At 40.0% G+C, this 23,130-nt stretch overlaps 2 protein-coding genes across 12 annotated transcripts in view; one reads left to right on the forward strand and one right to left on the reverse strand.

Annotated features, from left to right (window-relative positions):
* Window positions 1–23,130, forward strand: part of SH2D1B (SH2 domain containing 1B) — a 333,978-nt gene that overhangs the window by 167,551 nt on the left and 143,297 nt on the right. The window lies entirely within an intron of this gene.
* The window catches only part of UHMK1 (U2AF homology motif kinase 1), a 104,173-nt gene that overhangs the window by 19,625 nt on the left and 61,418 nt on the right, over window positions 1–23,130 (reverse strand). For 7 of the 11 annotated variants that reach the window (XR_014248394.1, XR_014248395.1, XM_082405150.1 and 4 more), the window contains exons 8-9: window positions 10,272–10,608; window positions 1,621–1,825 (exon numbers count right to left, since the gene is read on the reverse strand). Coding sequence is in view for 9 of the 11 variants with exons in the window: in XM_082405150.1 (XP_082261276.1) it covers window positions 1,621–1,825; window positions 10,272–10,608 (542 nt within the window). In the remaining 2 variants the exon portion in view is untranslated. Of the gene's footprint in view, window positions 1–1,620; window positions 1,826–10,271; window positions 10,609–19,806; window positions 19,972–20,294; window positions 20,528–23,130 lie in introns of those variants that run through there. The other 4 variants (XM_082405144.1, XM_082405153.1, XM_082405152.1 and 1 more) reach the window with 4 other exon arrangements.

Raw genomic sequence — 23,130 nt, forward strand, 5'->3', positions numbered from 1 at the left:
CTGTAGCAAAAGAGAAAAAAATTCTATCTAAAACCATAATTAGTGACTACAATAGCTTTTCCCCTTACTAAAATGTAAACCATATATAAGTAGGGAGTTTTGTCTGTTTTGGTTCTGTCTGTCTCGGTTCCCAGCACCCAGAAGTAGGTACTCAATTAATATCTGTTAAATGAAGAACATTATATAATTTCCCAGCACAGTCAATATCTGTCTGATTAACAAATTATCCTGGGTATTATGGGTATTATGAACCCTGGGCACAACAACTTTGGGCATCATAATTTAGATGACAAAAGAAGTGACTAAACTGTTCCACATAAGAAAAATAAATTCTGAGCTATGAGGAGAAAGAAAAAGAAGAAAATCCAACATGATAGTGGGAGGCCAGGGCTGTAAGAAGAATTTTGGCCACTTAGAACACAGACGTCCTTCAAAAATCCCCAAGGGAATCAAAATGAAGAAAATAGTTCACAGCTGGCCAATACCATTCTTAATAGCTAGAAAAGCTGAGGAAATTACAAAAAGCCTATTTTTAAAGGCATCAGAGAGCTACAAAAGCAACATGGATTAGAACTACAATTCAAGAGAGTGAGAATCTTTCAAAGGAGAGCTAAAGATATGCAGCTGCCTTTTCCTGGGGGTATTTGCTGATCTGGGGTAAAGGCTAGTGGTAGAGAATCTGAGCTTGGACCAGGCAGAAGGACAGAGAAACCAGCAGAGTTTTTGTTGGTCACCTGGGGCTAAAATAACAAGATTAGGGACTTGAGGGATTTCAAACGCACAGCTGGTTTCCCCCTCAAAACATGCTAACTTCCAAAGCTGCTCTGAGAAACAGATTCAAGAGCTAAATCGAAACCTTTTAAAAAACAGAGCAGAATTTCCTGTAATCTCTTGGTGTTTAGAAGATGAACACTGGCCCTGAGGACCTGGCATACTAGCAGAGACTGAGAATCCAAGTTTGGCCCACAGCAGAGAAATCAATGGGGCTTTCAGCTAGTGTAAATCAATGGGGCTTTCAGCTAGTGTGTATGGAAGAAGGGTGAGGTTTCAGGAGGACTAGATAACCCAATACTTAAGGACATGAGTTTCTAGAGTGAGAGAACCCACTGAGTGCCCACAGCAGTGACTGAAAATAGATCCATACCACGTCGTCATGAAATTTCAGTTACTAAAGATAAAAAGAGACCCCAAATTCTTTCAGAGCAAAAGGGGGAAACAAAAAAGATTGGGAATCAGAATGGCAATGGACCTCTCCAAAGCAATGCTGAAACAATAGAGCAATGCTTTCAAATTTAAGAGGGAAACTGATTTTCAATCAGAAATTCTATACAAACTACCAATCAGCATGAAGTTTCTAGACCGAGAGAACCCTCTGAGTACCCAAAGGTACTCAGGTAGGGATTAAAAGTTGGAGGTGAGTATATACTGCTCGTTAAGGCTACAGTGATTATCTATCTAGCTGTAACACATATTACTTTTAACATATATAGTAAATTATAGCTCCCAAGAAAATCTGTAGTAACAGGAAATACATCTGCCTATGAATAAAGTACATATGCATTTTGAATATTATAAACCAATATATGTTCAGACATTGTCCCATAATGAGAAGTATCTTACCACGGAATGATGCATTTGTTGCCATGATATTTTTCAGCTAACTGTTGAAGCTTCAGGATACGCTCTGCTTGAATCTGAAAAAGTGTCTTATGGGATGGCAAACCAACATCATACATCCCCTTGGGATATGCAACACCAAGTCTTGTCCCCTGCCCACCAGCTAGAAGAAGAACTGCCACTTTGTTCTGAGAAATCTGGAAAAGTCCTAAAAAAGAAAATACGTGTATCACTCTATAATTCAACACTTTAGGATTACATATACAAAGGTAGCTGCAAAGAGTCACCCTATCTGCATAAGGCATAAAGGAATTCACAAGTAATCATGGATAACTATCTTGTTAATAAAAACATTTTTATTATTAAAAAATTAAATTTATATAACCCAACCAAACACCGAACAATGAATAATATACTTTAATGAACTAATAATTTTTATTCTGATAAGGTTGGAAGGCAAAGACCAAGAGATGTTATAAATGTTTTACAAGCACTTGACAACTTATTAGATGTGGCAAGTTAAGAAAAAGATAGGATAAAAGCAGATCCCTAGGCTTCAGGATGAATGATGATGCTATTAAATTACCTCCAGCTGATAAATCAATCAATAACAATTAATCAATCAATGAGCATGTAAATATACTAGACAAGCTACCATCCAGTAAATGTAAAGAAAAGAAACCCTGAGTTGGGAAAGCAGTGTAGTCCAATGGTTAAGAAACCGGGCTCTGAAGTCAGGACACCTGGGTTTGAAACCCAACTCAAGTGAATGAGCTTAGGGGATTTGCCTGCAAAAGGGCATCAGGAGACGTTGTGGAATGATGGAAATGTTGTATATCTGATTGGGGTGGTAGTTACATGGGTGTGTAAACTTGCTAAAAACTCATAAAACTAGTGCATTTTATTGTATGTAATTATACTTCAGTAAAATTTATTAAAATGTCTTCTTTTTTTTTTTAAATGGGCCATCTATTGCAGCTCAGAAGGATGTGACACGGAGTTTTTATGAAACTGTAAGTGAAACTATAAATGTTATTAAGAGACAGAGGCTCTCAGTTTGGATTAAAAAATAAAATAAAATAAAATCTTGCCATGTACCATTTCTAAGAGCCACCTCATAACTCTAAGGTAGACAGCTTCAGCACCAGAAGGTAGAGTAGCTTGTGGGAAGAGGCAACATAGAAACTGGATCTCTGGGAAGCTAGAAAAGCTGTACAAGGTCAGATGTGATAAAGCAATGGTTGATGGGTTTTGTTCTATTTTCTGAATTTCATACTTTCATTAAAATCCTCAGAAATTCTATGAACAAGGCAGGCCACTATCCACAATTGTAGGCCAAGTCAGAGGGGGCAGTGGTAGCCAGTATCAATTATTATTATTTTTTACATCTTTAGGGAATGCAGGTTTGTCTAATTTACCAACTTTATGCTTTATGTGTTTTTTTTTTTTTAAAGGAATTCACGTTCTTTTATTTATTTATTTATTTATTTATGACTGTGTTGCGTCTTCGTTTCTGTGCGAGGGCTTTCTCTAGTTGCGGCAAGTGGGGACCACTCTTCATCGCGGTGCGCGGGCCTCTCACCATCGCGGCCTCTCTTGTTGCGGAGCACAGGCTCCAGACGCGCAGGCTCAGTAATTGTGGCTCACAGGCCCAGTTGCTCCGTGGCATGTGGGATCTTCCCAGACCAGGGCTCGAACCCGTGTCCCCTGCATTGGCAGGCAGATTCTCAACCACTGCGCCACCAGGGAAGCCCGCTTTATGTGTTTTTGATATATTGGGCTTTCCTAAAGCTAATATACTAGTACATTGTGAACTTAAAGAAATATTCTTAATAAATCCATTACAAAATCAGAACTGTCCTGATTCTACAATCTGTCTTCGCTAGTAACTAAGTACAGCCAAGGATGTTATGCAAGAACTTTCTAGCAATTTTTTCAATCAAAAAATTTAAAAGCACATTAGGTATTTCCATAATTCTCACCTTTGATGTTAAAGCTGAGAGCTTAGCTACCTGAGAATTAATTTTCTCTCTTTCTTCCTTGCCTATAACTAGATTGTCCTTGTCCTTTTCTCCATGGCATTTCACTGTACCTTATCAGTATTTGAAAATAAAATACCAGGGGTAATGTTAGACTCCAAAATAGTAACTAAAATCTAGAAGGTAGGTATAATTTTCCCCATTTTAGAGATAATAGGCTGAGATGAGTTCATGATCTTGCCCAAGGTCACACAACTAAAAAGTGTGAATCAGGATTAGAACTTGACCCCAGGGCCTATTCACCAGCACTGCACTGCCTACAGCAGTCTCTTATCACACCCAAACATTTAACAGATAAATTATACAGCACCATAATTTTTAGGGGTGTAAACTGTCCTTCCTATTTCCTTCTTGCCCTTCCTTCTCTTTTCCACTGAATTCATGAGAGGTTGTGCTGCCTTTTCTTATCTATCTTACCCATCACCCTACATGGAAAAGCGGCTGAGCTGGGAAGAGCCCACATTCTCCAAAACTTGCCAAACACTGAATTTCTAACAGCATTCCAGCTCCGTGTTGCGCTTAAACACTCCCCACAACCACCATGTAACAAAGACTGGCTGAGATGAAGCAATCTGAAGGGAACAGGGAACCATATAAAGCAGTTTTGAAAACCGCTTTACATTTGGTTATTCCTTGAGTTATGAAAGAAACTATGGTTTCTAGGAAATAAATTTAACTCTGCTGTCACTGACCCAAAAAGTATTATTTTAAAATACAGGTCCACAATCCCTTAGCTAAACCAGATTTATTTCAGAATTTTATTTCAGAATGCACAACTCTTCAAAATTTAGAAAAGGAATATAGTACACAGACAAGATGTTATATTTTACCCCAGCAGATCTGAGACGGTACCTTATAATCACATTAAGTGGGATAAAAAAAGTTTATCAATAGTCTCATGTCTGTTCAGGTCAGGTTTTGCACCATTTTAGAATGGCAGATAAATAACTTCAGTCTGTCTGGACCCTCACATACCACCAAAGGTGCTGGAATCAAAAATATTTCTAAACATGTTCCCAAAAAGTCCCAGATAAACATTCTGGACACAAAGGTCTTTGTTTTTTTGGTACTATTTATTTTCTTTATAGAGCACATGTGTTTTAAGTTGTACTATTAATATGGCTCTAATCATGCTTCCTGCCTTCTTACTTTTACCTTCGGTCCAAAAGTAAGTTTCTTCTCTCAGCTCCCTTACCTGTAAAAGCTAAGAGCCACACTCCCAGAGTCAGCTCCACATCTCAGCTCCTGCTTGCCAGATGGCCAAGCAGCACCAACCAGCACTTTCCACAGATTCTTACTGGTTATCAAAATATCACTGTATAACCTTTTCTCTTCCTTGGATCAGTTCCCTAAACTACTGCTTCATTCCGAATTTCCAAATGTTTCCATTCTAAAGCTGTGCTAACCAACAGCTGATAGTGGTCTCTTTCTTCATTGAAATAAATGGCATGTGTTTGTTTCCTAAGCCCCCGACGGCCATACTTTCTCCAATTCTTCTTTCCATCTGTGGACCTGATAACCCATCGAATCACTATGTCTTAAAAGTAGCATTGAGACCATGCTTGCCAGGGGTACATTTCCAGGCAGATCTACATTTACATCTCATCTCCATCTAGCCACAACTATTATAATGAATTATAACACAATCCATAAATATTTGTGATAAAAAAGTGTCTCTGCATTAACTTCTTCCTGCGTATGCATCTCACTTATGAGCAGACAGAGAAAAACAAGAGGAAAGAAAGCAGTCCCTAGAGTATCAAAGCCAGCTGCAATTCAAGAACGAAATAAATGTAGCTACAGCTGTTGTTAACAATACCAAATTGTGTGGGGCTGAAGTATTCATCCACTTCATGTGTGTTACTACAATAAAACTGCAATGTTTATCAAAAGTGTGTAGCACATAAATTAGTATCTGTCTTATAATGACAGATAAAATACCTCTTGAAATTAAGCAGGCCAATAAAATTCAGTAAGCCTTTTAGTTACGTGGCAATATACATGATTTCAAACTGTATGGGTCATAACGTAAATTTTATACGGGCAGCACTGCACCTATTTGAAAAATGTTAACTGATTATAAATGTACTTAACCCATGTGACAATCAGGAAATTATGAACTTCTACCCCAAAACTTCTGCAAAAATATGGAAAAAAACCCTGAAAAGTACATTACTATATCATCTTTTCATTATAGGTCACTAGAGTTAATTACCTTCCCACAGAAATCAGGACCTAACACACACTAAATCAGAAGTTTAAAAAAAAAAAATCAAGCCAGAATGAGCCATTTCCAGGGCAGGGGTATACCTCTCTCCTTGAGGAGTCATGCATGTTAGCCCAACAGAGTCTGAGCACTTTTCCTGATAACATTTACAACAAACAGAAGAGTTTACAGTGGCCTCTCACAGGTCAACTGCTTCCTGGATAACTTCCTGCTTGGACTAGTTCCTCTCATGCATACTCTTTGATTTGGGCATGTGCCTGAAACAAGGAGGTTGGCACAGGTGCTTCTGACGTAGAGCATTGCCAGAGCTTTCTATCTAAACTTTCAGCACTCCTGGACAAGGGGTGGGGTAAACAGGCTATTCAACTGGTGGAAATGAAGAAAGACTACACACGAGAAAGGAGATATTTTAAGTCTTTAATTTTTAATCACATTTTACAGGTGAAACAATTATTTTATGGATTAACTACTTCCCCAAAATATTAAGTACAAAAAGTAGGCTAATAAGGGAAATCTCTATTTGAACTGGTTTTAGATACTGGGGGATTATTGTGAATTTCATTAGGTATAATAATGGCATCGTAATTAGGAAGAAAATGTCCTTATACTTAAGAGATGCATACTGAATTTTATGAGGGTAAACATGTTTGCGAGTTGCCTTAAAATACTACAGCAGAGGGGCTTCCCTGGTGGCGCAGTGGTTGAGAGTCCGCCTGCCAATGCAGGGGACACGGGTTCGAGCCCTGGTCTGGGAAGATCCCACATGCCGCGGAGCAACTAGGCCCGTGAGCCACAATTACTGAGCCTGCGCGTCTGGAGCCTGTGCTCCGCAACGGGAGAGGCCACGACAGTGAGAGGCCCATGCATCGCGATGAAGAGTGGCCCCCGCTCGCCACAACTGGAGAAAGCCCTCGCACAGAAACGAAGACCCAACACAGCCAAAAAAAAATTAAAAAAATAAAATAAAATAAATTCTATTAAAAAAAATACTACAGCAGAGAAAAATGAAAAAGGGATAGATGAAGCAAAATTAGCAAAATTTTGATAATTATTTAATTAAGGTAATGCATATATAGAAGTTCATTATACTATTTTTTGTCTCCAAATATCTGCTTCCAAATATGCTTGAAATATTTCATAATAACAATTTCTGGAGTAGGCTACAAGACTATACATAAACTATAATCCTAATGTACATGTGTGTATATAAGAAAATTCTATAAAATATTACTAGCGAGTATTTATCTCTGGATTGTGGGAGAGCAGAGATTTATCTTTTTTCCTTTGTAACTCTTAGTATTTTCCAACTTCTCCAAAATAAGTATGTGTTACTTTTAAAATAAAACAAATCTATTAGAAATATCACTGCACTAGATTTCAGAAAATGTAGAGGAGGATAATGTTATGAATACATTTTTTCTGAACAATCCATTTACTTTTCTACAATGCTATACAGATTAATTTTTTAAATGTCTCACAGGTTAAAAAAAAGGGCTAAACACTGAATATTAGTTTCTTATTATAACATAGAAGATTGTTTTGTGTTCAGTTTAAGCATGCATTTCTTTTTAATAAAGAACGGGATTTTTTTTTAAGCCAATATATTTTCCCAGTGTGAATATCTTTACTAAAATGATATTCTCATCGAAGCTTCTGAATTACTTCTTCCAAGATCTCAGTTTTGTAAGATAGAGGTTTTTCAGTTACCCCTCTACATTCCATTTTCTACAACTGGCCAGAACACTTCAAGAATTAAATCAAAACAAGGTCTCTCTTCAATAAAGAGCACAGTGGTAGCTTATGTATTAATCCTTCACCAATAATTTTCCACCCTAGGTGTTAAAATGTCTAACGTCAATAGCCACCAGACACTTTGAAATTATTGTACAATGCTTTTATTTCCCCTATCCTGGGGCAGTGGGATGGGGGCAGGGGCAGCGGGGGCTTGGGGGGGAGGGTTGTCTTTGATACAGTTATCAGGAATTTCCTACTATCTGAAATAAAGCATTGTAATCTTTGCAATGGCAATCTCTTTCCTTTGATAACTTACTGCAGAAACTTCATTTTGTTATGAATTTGCACACATATGGCAGTTTCTATCTAATGAAAAGGTTGTAACGTCAGTTAAAAAGTCTCCCTCTCCACCCCTACTGCTTAAGCCACAAATAAATATTCTTCCCTTGACAGCAAGCTAAAAGGAAGTTTGCTTTGCACCTTCTTATACTAGACTTGCTTGTAACAGTTCTGGATTTTAATCTAAATGAAAAGTCATAAATGTGGACTTTTGTTCCACAGATTCCAACAAAAAGGCCATAAAGAAGACTCCAACTATAGGAAGTCAGAGTCTCTGTTTTTTTTTTTGGTTGTTTTTTTTTAATTTTTTTTTTATTTTTTATTTTTTATTTTTTTAGGAAGTCTTGATTGTTGCTCATGGTCCCCATTACACAAGGCCAAAGCTTTGGCTTTCCGTAAGAGTTAATTCTAAGACTTTATCTCCATAAAATCACAAGGAGAAATATAGGCAGCTGGAATACCAGAGGGTAAGAAGAGGTCCTGTGTAGCTTTCGGTGAAACCCAGGGAGGGAGGGAAAGATTAATGAATCCAAAGTTAGTGGGGGTCACAGTGTCACTACTGTCCTCCATTCAGAAGGATCCATCTGGAAGTCACTCTCTCACATCTTAGTGGCAGAGCCCTGTTCTAAGTAAGAAGCGAGGTTAGCCACTACCAAGCATTTTAAATAGGAAAGGGCCCTCCTTGAAGATCATCCAATTATTTTCAATGTTTTTAATCTTCAACCCCTTTTAAGTAAAACCTCATGTAAAGAGGTTTATTTGTTTATGTATCGAACACATAAAAAGAGGTCAAAGTAGAACTGCTCCTGGAGTGGGGAGATGAAGGGGCTGGAGACCTACCTGTTTAGTATCTGTTCCCCCCTCTCCACAGTTTCAGCAGCAGTCAGAACCCTAGAGGTCTTTGGAACAGTTTGAAAAACAGTAGATTTGTAAGCCCAGAGAAAGACATGAAGATAATGGCAGAGAAGAAGGTTGATAATGGCAGTTATGTTTCTTTTTTGGCGGGTTGCAGGGAGTGCCAAAAAGCCAAAGACAATAAAAATAGCCATAGTGTGGTGCGAATATAGACCATAAATCACATCTATAAAAGTAAATATGTATATAATTAAGTACTAGGTGGCAACGTGGACAAATAAAAACATAGATTTGATGAGGTTATGGGCAATTTCTCTACAGTATTTCTGTTACTTTGATATTATTTTTGCGATAAAGTAATGTTTTTTTTAAAAAGGAAAAAGTATTAGTCCAATCTGTTCATTCTACAGCTGAGGAAATGAGGTCCAGATTTGACAAGAAGCATGTACAAACACTCAAGGGCCTGCAGTATTTAGTCACTTTTACTTAGGGAGCAGTAGTAGATTATAAAAACCACAGTTCTTAACCCTACCGAAAAAAGCTAAATTTTAGCTATTTTGCCATTTTCAAAAGCACTCATTAGTACTAGTTATGGGGACAGATTTTATGATATGCTTTAGAGGAAGAAGCATTGGGGAAATTCAACCAACATTTATCAACCAACATATAACTGCAAAACACTGCTCTAAATGCCATGTGACATACATAGACAACCAGGACATGGGCTGCTCTTTAAAAGTTTACAATGTAATGACAAAGATAGACATAAACAACCCTTATTATAAGGAAAAATGAAAGAAGAGCATGGACAAATAATTTCAACCTGGGACACTGAAAAAAAGGTGACAGATCAAAGAGTATGCGTGGTGAACCTTGGAGAATGAGGGTAAGTTCCCCAAGTGGCAGAGCCACCTCACTGCACAGATCCAGAAGATGGGTGGCGTCACAAGGTGATCCAGCTACACGGAGAAGGGGCAAAGGCCAGACCCAGCTAAGGACAAGCATGAGCAAAGGCAGGGAAGGCATACTAGAATGTTCAGAGAAAGGTGAATTACAGGGTCCAGCTGAAAGGTGTGGGGCAGTAGGAGTGGAGAGAGACATAAGAGACAAGATTGGATAGGGCCGTGTTAGGGAAGGGTTTTGGAGTAAGCTAGCATAAACTGAAACATTCAGCTTGTGCTTCAGGAAGGGAAATCTAATAGAAGTATGGACTCTGAGAAGGGAAAGAGACTAGAGGCAAATTATGACTTGAATGAGAAGAGCCTTGAATCAGGCACCAGAAATGAAAAGAGAATGGAGAGACGGGCAACAGGAGCCACTGCGGCCTCTTGGCCACACAATCTGTCACTCTCAGATCAGTCACCTGGTTTAAGGTCTTAAGGAAGTGAAAATACTGTTACTTTAATGGTTTTAGTACATCTCATAATAAGCCTTAGAGCAAATCTTCCCATGCTCAGTACCTTCACTTTCCCAGGCCTGCAGCTGATCTTGATCCCTGGTAGCACTGCCCAACACCTCTCGAGGGACAGGTTCCATCCGTGCATCCACTTTCTCTGGCTGGGAAGAATGGTTAAATCCTTCAATGGCCTTTTGGAAAAAGAAGTTCAGCTCCTCAAAGTTCATGGCCTGGAGCTCTCCGAAAAGTTCTACCTGTTGGGTTTCTTCCAGCTCATTCCAGAATTGCAATAGGTGTTCTTGCCCAGCTTTGGACAACCTGAGTTTGAGGTCATTAACATTCATAATGCTCTGGTAGCCAAGTTCTGTGATAACTGGGGTGTAATTTCTGTACCTGTAAACCTGAAAGAGAAAGGAAATGAAGAGCAGGTCAAAATCCAACCTCAAAACCTGAGGAGATTTTTCCTACTAAAAATAAGTACATTAAAAAAAAAAAAATCTTGGGAGTTCCCTGGTGGTCCAATGGTTAGGATTCAGTGCTTTCACTGCCAGGGCCTGGGTTCAATCCCTGGTCGGGGAAGTAAGATCCTGCAAGCCCCATAGTGTGGCCAAAAAAAAATTTTTTAATAAAATAAAAAATAAAAAAAAATTTTAAAACCCTTGATGTTAAGGAAATTCTGCCTTTCCATCATGATCATACTCATAAGAGATCAAACTTGTAAGACAATACTAATAATTCTTATATACCAGGCACTGCACCAAGTACTTTACCTACATGGTCTCATGTAATTTTCAACAGCTCTATGACATAAATACTATTATTATCATCACTTTACAGTTGAGGAGAATGAGACACAGAGAGGCAAAGCAACCCGGCTGACTGGTGGAGCTAGGGTGTGAATGCAGACAGTCTGATCCCAGGGCTCTAGTTGCCTCTATACTACTCCTCTGACCACTAAGCTACTACTGAAAGAACACTTGACTGTTTAATATTTCAACCTTCTCCTTTTATCTCTAAGGACAGAAACACAGAATTCAGAATACAACAGTATCAAGAAGACAGGAACACCATAATTATAAAAAATACATTTTATTTCAAGAGCAACTTCCACAAAGAAGCAATAAAATATGTCCACTGTCTTTACTAAGAACTGAGCCCTAGGAGATTGGTTCAAGATGGTGGAATAGAAGAATGTGCGCTCACTCCCTCTTGCGAGAGCACCAGAATCACAACTGCTGAACAATCATCGACAGGAGGACACTGGACCTCACCAAAAAAGATGCCTCACATCCAAGGACAGGGGAGAAACCACAGTGAGATGGTAGGAGGGGCGCAATCACAATAAAATCAAATCCCATGGCCGCTGGGTGGGTGACTCACAAACTGGAGAACACTTATACCACAGAAGTCCACCCAATGGAGTGAAGGCTCTGAGCCCCACATCAGGCTTCCCAACCTGCGGGTTGGCAAGAGGAGGAGGAATTCCTAGAGAATCAGACGTTGAAGGCTAGTGGGATTTGATTGCGGAACTTTGACAGGATTGGGGGAAGTGGAGACTCCACTCTTGGAGGGCACATACAAAGTACTGTGCACATTAGGACCTAGGGCAGAGAGCGGTGAGCCCACAGGAGACTGAACTGGACCTACCTGCTAGTGTTGGAGGATCTACTGCAGAGGTGGGGAGTGGCTGTGACTCACCACGGGGACAAGGACACTGGGAGCAGAAGTTCTGGGGAGTGCTCCTTGGCGTGAGCCCTCCCAGAGTCTGCCATTAGCCCCACTGAAGAGGTCCACTGGTAGGCTCCAGTGCTGGGTCTTCTCAGGCCAAACAACCAACAGGGAGGGAACCCAGCCCCACCCATCAGCAGACAAGTGGATTAAAGTTTTACTGAGCTCTGCCTACCAGAGCAACACCCAGCTCTACCCACCACCAGTCCCTCCCATCAGGAAGCTTGCACAAGCCTCTTAGATAGCCTCATCCACCAGAGGGCAGACAGCAGAAGCAAGAAGAACTACAATTCTGCAGCCTGTGGAAGGAAAACCACATTCACAGAAAGATAGACAAAATGAAAAGGCAGAGGACTTTGTACCAGATGAAGAAACAAGATAAGACCCCAGAAAAACAACTAAATGAAGTGGAGATAGGCAACCTTCCAGAAAAAGAATTGAGAATAATGATAGTGTTGATGATACAGGACCTCAGAAAAAGAATGGAGGCAAAGATCGAGAAGATGCAAGAAATGTTTAACAAAGGCCTAGAAGAATTAAAGAACAAACAAACAGAGATGAAAAATACAATAACTGAAATGAAAAATACACTAAAAGGAATCAATAGCAGTATAACTGAGGAAGAACGGATAAGTGACCTGGAAGACAAAATGGTGGAATTCACTGCTGTGGAACAGAATAAAGAAAAAAGAATGAAAAGAAATGAAGACAGCCTAAGAGACCTCTGGGACAACATTAAACACAACAACATTTGCATTATAGGGGTCCCAGAAAGAGAACAGACAGAGAAAGGACCCAAGAAAATATTTGAAGAAATTATAGTAGAAAACTTGCCTAACATGGGAAAGGAAATAGCCACACAAGGCCAGGAAGCACAGAGAATCCCAGGCAGGATAAACACAAGGAGAAACATGCCGAGACACATATTAATCAAATTGACAAAAATTAAAGACAAAGAAAAATTATTGAAAGCAACAAGGGTAAAATGCCAAATAACATACAAGGGGACTCCCATATGGTTAACAGCTGATTTCTCAGCAGAAACTCTACAAGCCAGAAAGGAGTGGCACGATATATTTAAAGTGATGAAAGGGAAGAACCTACAACCAAGATTACTCTACTGGGAAAGGATCTCATTCAGATTCAATGGAGAAATCAAAAGCTTTACAGACAAGCAAAAGCTAAGAGAATTCAGCACCACCAAACCACCTCTACAACAAATGCTAAAGAAACTTCTCTAAGTGGGAAACACATGAATAGAAAAGGACCTACAAAAACAAACCCATAACAATTAAGAAAATGGTAATAGGAACATACATATTGATAATTACCTTAAACGTGAATGGATTAAATGCTCCAACCAAAAGACACAGGCTCGCTGAATGGATACAAAAACAAGACCCATATATATGCTGTCTACAAGAGACCCACTTCAGACCTAGGGACACATACAGACTGAAAGTGAGGGGATGGAAAAAGATATTCCATGCAAATGGAAATCAAAGGAAAGCTGGAGTAGCAATACTCATATCAGATAAAATAGACTTTAAAATAAAGACTGTTACAAGAGACAAGGAAGGACACTACATATGATCAAGAGATCAATCCAAGAAGAAGATATAACAAGTATATATATGCACCCAACATAGGAGCACCTCAGTACATAAGGCAACTGCTAACAGCTATAAAAGAGGAAATCGGGGGCTTCCCTGGTGGCGCAGCGGTTGAGAGTCCACCTGCCAATGCAGGGGACATGGGTTCGAGCCCTGGTCTGGGAAGATCCCACATGCCACGGAGCAACTGGGCCCGTGAGCCACAACTACTGAGCCTGCGCGTCTGGAGCTTGTGCTCTGCAACAAGAGAGGCCGCGACAGTGAGAGGCCCGCGCACCGCGATGAAGAGTGGCCCCTACTCGCTGCAACTCGAGAAAGCCCTCGCACAGAAACGAAGACCCAACACAGCCAAAAAATAAAAAAAAAAATAAAATAAAGAGGAAATCGACAGTAACACAATAATAGTGGGGGACTTTAACACCTCACTTACACCAATGGACAGATCATCCAAAATGAAAATAAATAAGGAAACAGAAACTTTAAATGACACAATAGACCAGATAGATTTAATTGATATTTATAGGACATTCCATCCAAAAACAACAGATTAAACTTTCTTCTCAAGTGCGCACGGAACATTCTCCAGGATAGATCACATCTTGGGTCACAAATCAAGCCTCAGTAAATTTAAGAAAATTGAAATCATATCAAGCATCTCTTCCGACCACAACACTATGAGATTAGAAATGAATTACAGGGAAAAAAACGTAAAAAACACAAAACACATGGAGGCTAAACAATACATTACTAAATAACCAAGAGATCACTGAAGAAATCAAAGAGGAAATCAAAAAATACCTAGAGACAAATGACAATGAAAACACGATGATCCAAAACCTATGGGATTCAGCAAAAGCAGTTCTAAGAGGGAAGTTTATAGCTATACAAGTCTACCTCAAGAAACAAGAAAAATTTCAAGTAAACAATCTAACCTTACACTTAAAGGAACTAGAGAAAGAAGAACAAACAAAACCCAAAGTTAACAGAGGGAAAGGAATCATAAAGATCAGAGAAGAAATAAATGAAATAGAAACAGAAAGCAATAGCAAAGATCAATAAAACTAAAAGCTGGTTCTTTGAGAAGATAAACAAAATTGATAAACCATTAGCCAGACTCATCAAGAAAAAGAGGGAGAGGACTCAAATCAATAAAATTAGAAATGAAAAAGGAGAAGTTACAACAGACACTGCAGAAATACAAAGCATCCTAAGAGACTACTACAAGCAACTCTATGCCAATAAAATGGACAACCTGGAAGAAATGGACAAATTCTTACAAAGGTATAACCTTCCAAGACTGAACCAGGAAGAAACAGAAAATATGAACAGACCAATAACAAGTAATGAAATTGAAACTGTGATTAAAAATCTTCCAACAAACAAAAGTCCAGGACCAGATGGCTTCACAGGTGAATTCTTTCAAACATTTAGAGAAGAGCTAACACTCATCCTTCTCAAACTCTTCCAAAAAATTGCAGAGGAAGGAACACTCCCAAACTCATTCTATGAGGCCACCATCACCCTGATACCAAAACCAGACAAAGATACTACCAAAAAAGAAAATTACAGACCAATATCACTGATGAATATAGATGCAAAAATCCTCAACAAAATACTAGCAAACAGAATCCAACAACACATTAAAAGGATCATATACCACGATCAAGTGGGATTTATCCCAGGGATGCAAGGATTCTTCAATATAGGCAAATCAATCAATGTGATACACCATATTAACAAACTGAAGAATAAAAACCATATGATCATCTCAATAGATGCAGAAAAAGCTTTTGACAAAATTCAACACTCATTTATGATAAAAACTCTCCAGAAAATGGGCACAGAGGGAACCTACCTCAACATAATAAAGGCCATATACGACAAACCCACAGCAAACATCATTCTCAATGGTGAAAAACTGAAAGCATTTCCTCTAAGATCAGGAACGAGACAAGAATGTCCACTCTCAACACTATTATTCAACATAGTTTTGCAAGTCCTAGCCACTGCAATCAGAGAAGAAAAAGAAATAAAAGGAATACAAATTGGAAAAGAAGAAGTAAAACTGTCACTGTTTGCAGATGACATGATACTACACATAGAGAATCCTAAAAATGCCACCATAAAACTACTAGAGCTAATCAATGAATTTGGTAAAGTTGCAGGATACAAAATTAATGCACAGAAGTCTCTTGCATTCCTATACAGTAATGATGAAAAATCTGAAAGAGAAATTAAGGAAACACTCCCGTTTACCACTGCAACAAAAAGAATAAAATACCTAGGAATAAACCTACATAGGGAGACAAAAGACCTGCATGCAGAAAACTATAAGATGCTGATGAAAGAAATTAAAGATGATACCACCAGATGGAGAGATATACCATGTTCTTGGATTGGAAGAATCAGTATTGTGAAAATGACTATACTACCCAAAGCAATCTACAGATTCAATGCAATCCCTATCAAATTACCAATAGCATTTTTTACGGAACTAGAACAAATCATCTTAAAATTTGTATGGAGACACAAAAGACCCCGAATAGCCAAAGCAGTCTTGAGGGGAAAAAACGGAGCTGGAGGAATCAGACTCCCTGACTTCAGACTATACTACAAAGCTACAGTGATCAAGACAATATGGTACTTGCACAAAAACAGAAACATAGATCAATGGAACAAGATAGAAAGCCCAGAGATAAACCCACGCACCTATGGTCAACTAATCTATGACAAAGGAGGCAAAGATATACAATGGAGAAAAGACAGTCTCTTCAATAAGTGGTGCTGGGAAAACTGGACAGCTACATGTAAAAGAATGAAATTAGAATACTCCCTAACACCATACACAAAAATAAACTCAAAATGGATTCCAGACCTAAATGTAAGACTGGACACTATAAAACTCTTAGAGGAAAACATAGGAAGAACACTCTTTGACATAAATCACAGCAAGATCTTTTTTGATCCCCCTCCTAGAGTAATGGAAATAAAAACAAAAATAAACAAATGGGACCTAATGAAACTTCAAAGCTTTTGCACAGCAAAGGAAACCATAAACAAGACGAAAAGACAACCCTCAGAATGGGAGAAAATATTTGCAAACGAATCAACGGACAAAGGATTAATCTCCAAAATATATAAACAGCTCATTCAGCTCAATATTAAAGAAACAAACACCCCAATCCAAAAATGGGCAGAAGATTTAAATAGACATTTCTCCAAAGAAGACATACAGATGGCCAAGAAGCAGCACATGAATAGCTGCTCAACATCACTAATTATTAGAGAAATGCAAATCAAAACTACAATGAGGTATCACCTCACACCAGTTAGAATGGGCATCATCAGAAAATCTACAAACAACAAATGCTGGAGAGGGTGTGGAGAAAAGGGAACCCTCATACACTGTTGGTGGGAATGTAAATTGATACAGCCACTATGGAGAACAGTATGGAGGTTCCTTAAAAAACTAAAAATAGAATTACCATATGATCCAGCAATCCCACTACTGGGCATATACCCAGAGAAAACCATAATTCAAAAAGACACATGCACCCCAATGTTCACTGCAGCACTATTTACAATAGCCAGGTCATGGAAGCAACCTAAATGCCCATTGACAGATGAATGGATAAAGAAGATTTGGTACATATATACAATGGAGTATTACTCAGCCATAAAAAGGAACGAAATTGGGTCATTTCTAGAGACATGGATGGATCTAGAGACTGTCATACAGAGTCAGAAAGAGAAAAACAAATATCGTATATTAATGTATATATGTGGAATCCAGAAAAATGTATGAACCAGTTTGCATGGCAGAAATATAGACACAGATGTAGAGAACAAATGTATGGACACCAAGGGGGGAAAGTGGCAGAGGGGTGGGGTGGTGGTGGGATGAAATGGGAGCTTGGGACTGACATATATACACTAATATGTATAAAATAGATAACTAAGCAGAACCTGCTGTATAAAAAATAAATTAAATTAAATTAAAAAGAAAAGAATTGAGCCCTAAAAGACAAGCAATACACACATAACAATCAAGTGATAAGGCGATGCTTTTTAAGAGCACTCCATGATAATCCAGCCAAATGTTAATAGTAATAAAAAATAGGAGAATGAGGAAATATTTAATCTACTCAGCTAATACAGATAAATGCAAGAGAAGACAGGCGTTGTCCAGAAAGAGTTCACAAAGGAAGTATGATCTAGCTGTGCCTCAAGGGTTGAACAGATTATATAGACAACATTAGGAAACAAGCAGAGCCTGGTGGCCCTGATAAGTAAACATGTGTAGGATGGAAGCAGTAAGAAAGTTGAAGTTTTATGTAGAATGATGGGAAATGATGTAGGTTAGGGCTAACCCATGAAGAGCCTTGAAAACTAAGCAAAGGAATTTAGACCAGACACAGTAGGTAACAGGAAGCCAACACAGATTACTAAACAGGGCTGTTCAACCATGCTTTAGAGAGATAAGAGAAAAAAGCATGGCACAAAACAGACTGTAAGGAGGGACAACTAGAAGCAGGAAAACAAGTTAAAAGACAATTGCAGGTGTGAAAAACCAAAGAGCGACCAGATTTATTGCAGAGGAAATAAGAGTGAAAGGGATAAATTTGAGACACACTGTAAAGAATCATCACTGCATTATAATTGCTTAGCTTAGATATAAAGGACAGAGGAAAAGTAGGTACCAAAGAAAAAGCAAGTATCTTCTCCTGTAAGAATAGTAAAAGGCAATATACAAGAGCAAAATTCTGGAGTTCAGCTGAATTACTTCATTTCCCTATGCTGTTTCCTCACCTGTAAAGTGGGATTAATAATACTCTCTACCTCATGAGGACTATTAAACATCAAACACCATTTACAAACTCAGGTTAAGAGAACCTACATCTGTGGGTCCCTTGAAGGGGCAATAACAACGAACACTAACATATATATGGCAGCACGATTCTTAATGCTTTATAGATAGCTGTTAATCCTCAAAACAACTCTAAGGTACTGTTACTGGGATTACTTTACAGAGGAAGAAATTGAGCCACAGAGATAACTTGCTCAAGGTCCAAAACCAGTAAGGTGACAGAGCTAGGATTCAAACCCTGACAGCCTGACTCCTAAATTCATGCCCTTAACTATCATGCTATACTGACTCTCAGGAGAAAGACTCTGTTATCTCCACGTGCATGTGTATGTGCATGTGTGTATGTGTGTAAAAGAGAGGGGTGGCAAGAGAAAGAGAAACAGGTGATTTGTATTTTCTTCAGATATACAGACACAGTTGATTTTCTTATACCTGACTCACTTTGCAAAACTGAGTTCATAAGCCAACAGCCAACAGAATGGAGAAAGGAAGAAAATGTACCGGACAAGTAGGAGAGGAACTTTACAGGATGAACCAGATATAACCACCTCCATGCCACAAAAATAGATTATTTTCTCCATTAATTCTGATAAGAGGTGTGTGCGTGTGTGTAATGGTAAGCAGTAGTGAATAAGAGAATTAGACAAGGATTTTTACTTTGACAACCAAAGTCTGAAAAAGTTGAAGATCTAGAAATTATGACAGAACTTGCTACATGCCCATAGCAATGCATCTGCATTAAAACAATGACATATTTGGCAGTAGCCCACCATTATCACATATAACTTTATTAGAATTTAAATTCCAGTTTAAAAGATATCTAGTATTTCCCCCTCCTTTTCTGGTCTCCTTCCTACCTCTATCTCTGCGGCTATATTATGTCCCCCAAATTGATAAGTAATCTCTTAGAGCGTTTGAAAAATAGTCATGGGGAGAAGCCATAACCATTGAATCCTTTAAATGCTTCACAGCATAGCCTATTAAGTCTTTTTTATTTTTTAGCCCAAGCTAAGTGAGCCAACTCAATAACAGTGAAGGAACAGAAACTGCCTTCGGTCCACACCTAGTTAATTTCACCAGCAAGCCCTTAAACTAAAGGCACTACATAATAACATACGCACATTATCATAATCACTATTCCCTGATTTCAGATTTCATAAGCCATGTACAAATAAATATAGCATAGGGTCAGGCCAAACTTCATAAAATCTTCGGGAAGCCATACAGCACATGTGTGCTCTGAACCCTCCAATCCCATGTTTCTGCTTGGCCAAGCCAGGGGAAAGCCAGAAATTTCAACCCTCTTCCATCACCAGTATTAAAACAAAACGAAAGTGGCAAGTAGGTTTTGTCCCACTCTCATGGCCCCCACAAGTATCTCCAATCCTTACCATCAACGCTTTCAGTCTTTTCCTCATATACTCAGGACACCCCAACTCATTCCCACCGCACAGTTCCAACGACTTGTCCCCACTGTAGGCCCCCCAAGCTTGGCATAACTGTCCACAGGGCCCTAGCCTGAGAACCTCAAGGCCCCCATCCCAGGTCCAGGCGAGGCTCCACTCCCAACCGCTTGACAAACCCCTGATTCCAGACACTGCCCATGTGGGGCGCCCTCATGCCAGCACTCCCAGCGGGGTCGCCGAGGCTGAGAAGCGCTGCGGGCCACACGGGAGCAGTGTGGGTAGGCAGCGCGCTCCTCGGCGTGTGCCAGGCTGCTGGCTCTTTGCACGTACGTGCGCCGCGTGTCCACGTCGCGAGCGTGGCCATGGAAGCGTGTGCGTGGCGGCACCAGGCCCCCACCCGCCCCGGGTCCCGAGTCCCGCCGTCTCCTCCAGGGTGGCAAGAGTAGACAGCGACTGAGCTGGGAGCCCCTCACCTCTCTCGGCGCGACCACAGCTCCGCCCAGCTCCGGCTCCTTCGGCGCGGCCACTCATCGGCGTCCAGCGCCCGCTCCAAATATATACCCTCATCCAGGGGGCCGGGGCGGCGGGGCGGGCCGGGAGCTGGGGCCAGGGGGAGCGCCGGCCCCGGCCACCCCGCCCCTCCGTCGCCGCGACGAGTGGCTGCCCGCGCGGGGAGGAGTCGCAACCACCCGCCCAGACACGTCAGCGCCCAGAGCGCAAGCGACGAGGCGGGCGCGGAGAGGACCGCCGCGAAGGAGCGGGGCGGGGAGGGGCGGGGCCTCTCGCGTCACTCATTCTCCAGTCCAATGGGGATGGCGCGAGGGTCCTGTCAGTAGGTGGCCCCGCCCCCCAGCGTCTTAGCGGCTGGGAGGGGTGTCCTTTGCGTTCGCTGGGTGGGGCGAGTTCCGAGCCCAGCGGAGGTACCACGGCTAGGCCCTAAGATCCCTGACGTCACTGTGTTGTTCCTCGAGTGCCCTCCTGCGGCTCCTAGTCTTCCCTGTGGCCCCACGGCTCGGGGCGCCCCCCTTTTCCCAAAACGGACCGCGGAGCTGGACTGGGAGCTGTGTCATCCGGGTGGCGTATGTCCGACCACCCAGACGGAGGGTTGCGAAAGCTCGGCAGCCGACGTCTCAGCGCAGAACCCCAGGGGCGGGCCTGGCGCGCCCTCTGATCTTGCGCTACTATTTTCGTCTCAAGTTGGCCAGGTAGTCAGGGCCCTGACTTTCTGTTTTATGGTGTTTGGGGTCGCAAGCACGTGAAGCCAGACCCATTTACCTTTGCACAAATGGGCACCAAAAAAAAAAAAAAAAAAAAAAACCAAGAGAGGAAATGCAAGCAAATGTATTAGGTAACCTGAGAAAATGAAAAGCGCGCGCCATAGAGACTGAGCCCGATGCCAGCTTTGTGTGACTGTGGTCTTAACCTCCCTGGGCCTCAGTATATGACACGAAAAGGGTCGTTGGACTGGTTGACCTCCAAGGCCGTTGCTGTGCGACTGTTTATAATTGCCTGTATACCATATAACCTTGTGCGGATGTGCACATGCGATTATATGCTCGGCACTGTGCCTTTAAAAGCTGTGTTTACGCGTGGCACTTGGCACAGTTTCTGCAAGAAGTCCAGAATGTTGAAATACCAAAACATCTAGATTTAACAAAATACCTGACAAAGAAATTCAGGCATCTCGGTGCCTTTCTTCTACCTTCTTGAGTGCAAAAGCCTTTTAATTTTCTTTATCAATTTCAAAATCATCCACTGCATTAAGTAACAGAAAAATTTACCCTGGATGAGTAATGCTGGTAGTTATACATTCAGGAGGCTGAACACTATCTTTCATGATCACAGAATGTCATCCATTTGTTTGAAAGATTTATAGTTGTAGTGGTTATGAACATGAGATCTGCAGAATTCCAGCTTCTTTATTGCTTGGAATCTTTGGCAAGTTAACTTTTCTACATCAGTTTTCTCATCTATAAAATACAGACAATAATAAATATGCCCCTTAGGGGTGCTGTGAGGATTAAACCAGTCAATACAAGAACAGAATGTAGAACAGAGTAAATAATAAATTGTAATTGTTTTTATGTGAGTGCTTATGCTATGTCAGGCACTGTTCTAGGTCCTGGGTACCTTGATATACTTACCATCATCTGGAAAATCTTTTGTTGTTTGGATCCCTGATACTATAAAGAACATTTCTCTCAAACCTTTCATGATAACTAAAAACAAAATTACTCCCATTAATGTTGCTGAGGTCCCACTTGAAGAGACCTAGAAGCCTCCCCACAATAATACAGCTTTGTGACCTTTAAAGAAGGGAAGAGAATGTAAGACAATTGCTTTCTAAAAATATACTGAATGTCACTCATCTACATTTCTACTCCTTGAGGAAGAAATATATGAGAATTTAGAAAAATTTGACCTAGGAGAACAGATTCAAAATCACAGTTCAACCCTGATTTCTTCCTTTATAAAATGAGGGTAATACCTAACTCACATGGGTGTAGTAAAAATTAAAAGATAAAGACTCTGTAATAGTGTCTGGAGTATTATAGGCATTCTATAAATCTTAGATGAATGAATGAATAAAGAGAAAAATCACTATTAAAGAGTTCATTAAAGAAAAAAGAACTGAGCCCAACACAAGTGTTTTCAACGAACTATTATAAAATCAAATTTTTACTTTTACCCTTTGTGCTAAAATTTTTTTTTCTAGTTTCTAGGCATAAAAAGCGCCATAATGTCATCTTACCAGATAAATATCCAGAAACGTCTTACCTAAAGAGTTATTTCTGTCTTTTAAAATATTTTTTATATACATAGTCTTTTAAAAACTAACGGCAGTGGCTTCCCTGGCGGTCCAGTGGTTAAGACTTCGCGCTTCCACTGCAGGGGGTGTGGGTTCGATCCCTGGTTGGGGAACTATAAGACCCCGCATGCCACCTGGGGCGGCAAAAAATAAATAAAATTAAATTAAAAAATAATGGCAGAGGATGCTCACTATCCATGATTATTTAACATTACACTGAAGATCTCTTCTAATGCAATTAAGAGGAATTGTAAGAAACTTAAGAATTAGAAAAGAATAAGCAGAACTACCTTGAATTTCAAATGACATGAGAGTACCTGGAAAACTCTAGAAAATCAGCAAGATTAACTCAAACTATGAGAATCAATGATAAGACTAAATCATAAAAGATTTCAGTAAGTCTATAAAATGAACAGATGGAAGTCAATCGTTTTCATATACACAACTAGTTAGAAGACATGATAATAGAGGAAAATCCCATTTACAATAACAAAGGAAAT

The sequence above is a fragment of the Balaenoptera borealis genome (genome assembly GCF_965194805.1).
Source record: "Balaenoptera borealis genome assembly, chromosome: 1".
In the NCBI taxonomy this organism is placed as follows: Eukaryota; Metazoa; Chordata; class Mammalia; order Artiodactyla; family Balaenopteridae; genus Balaenoptera; species Balaenoptera borealis.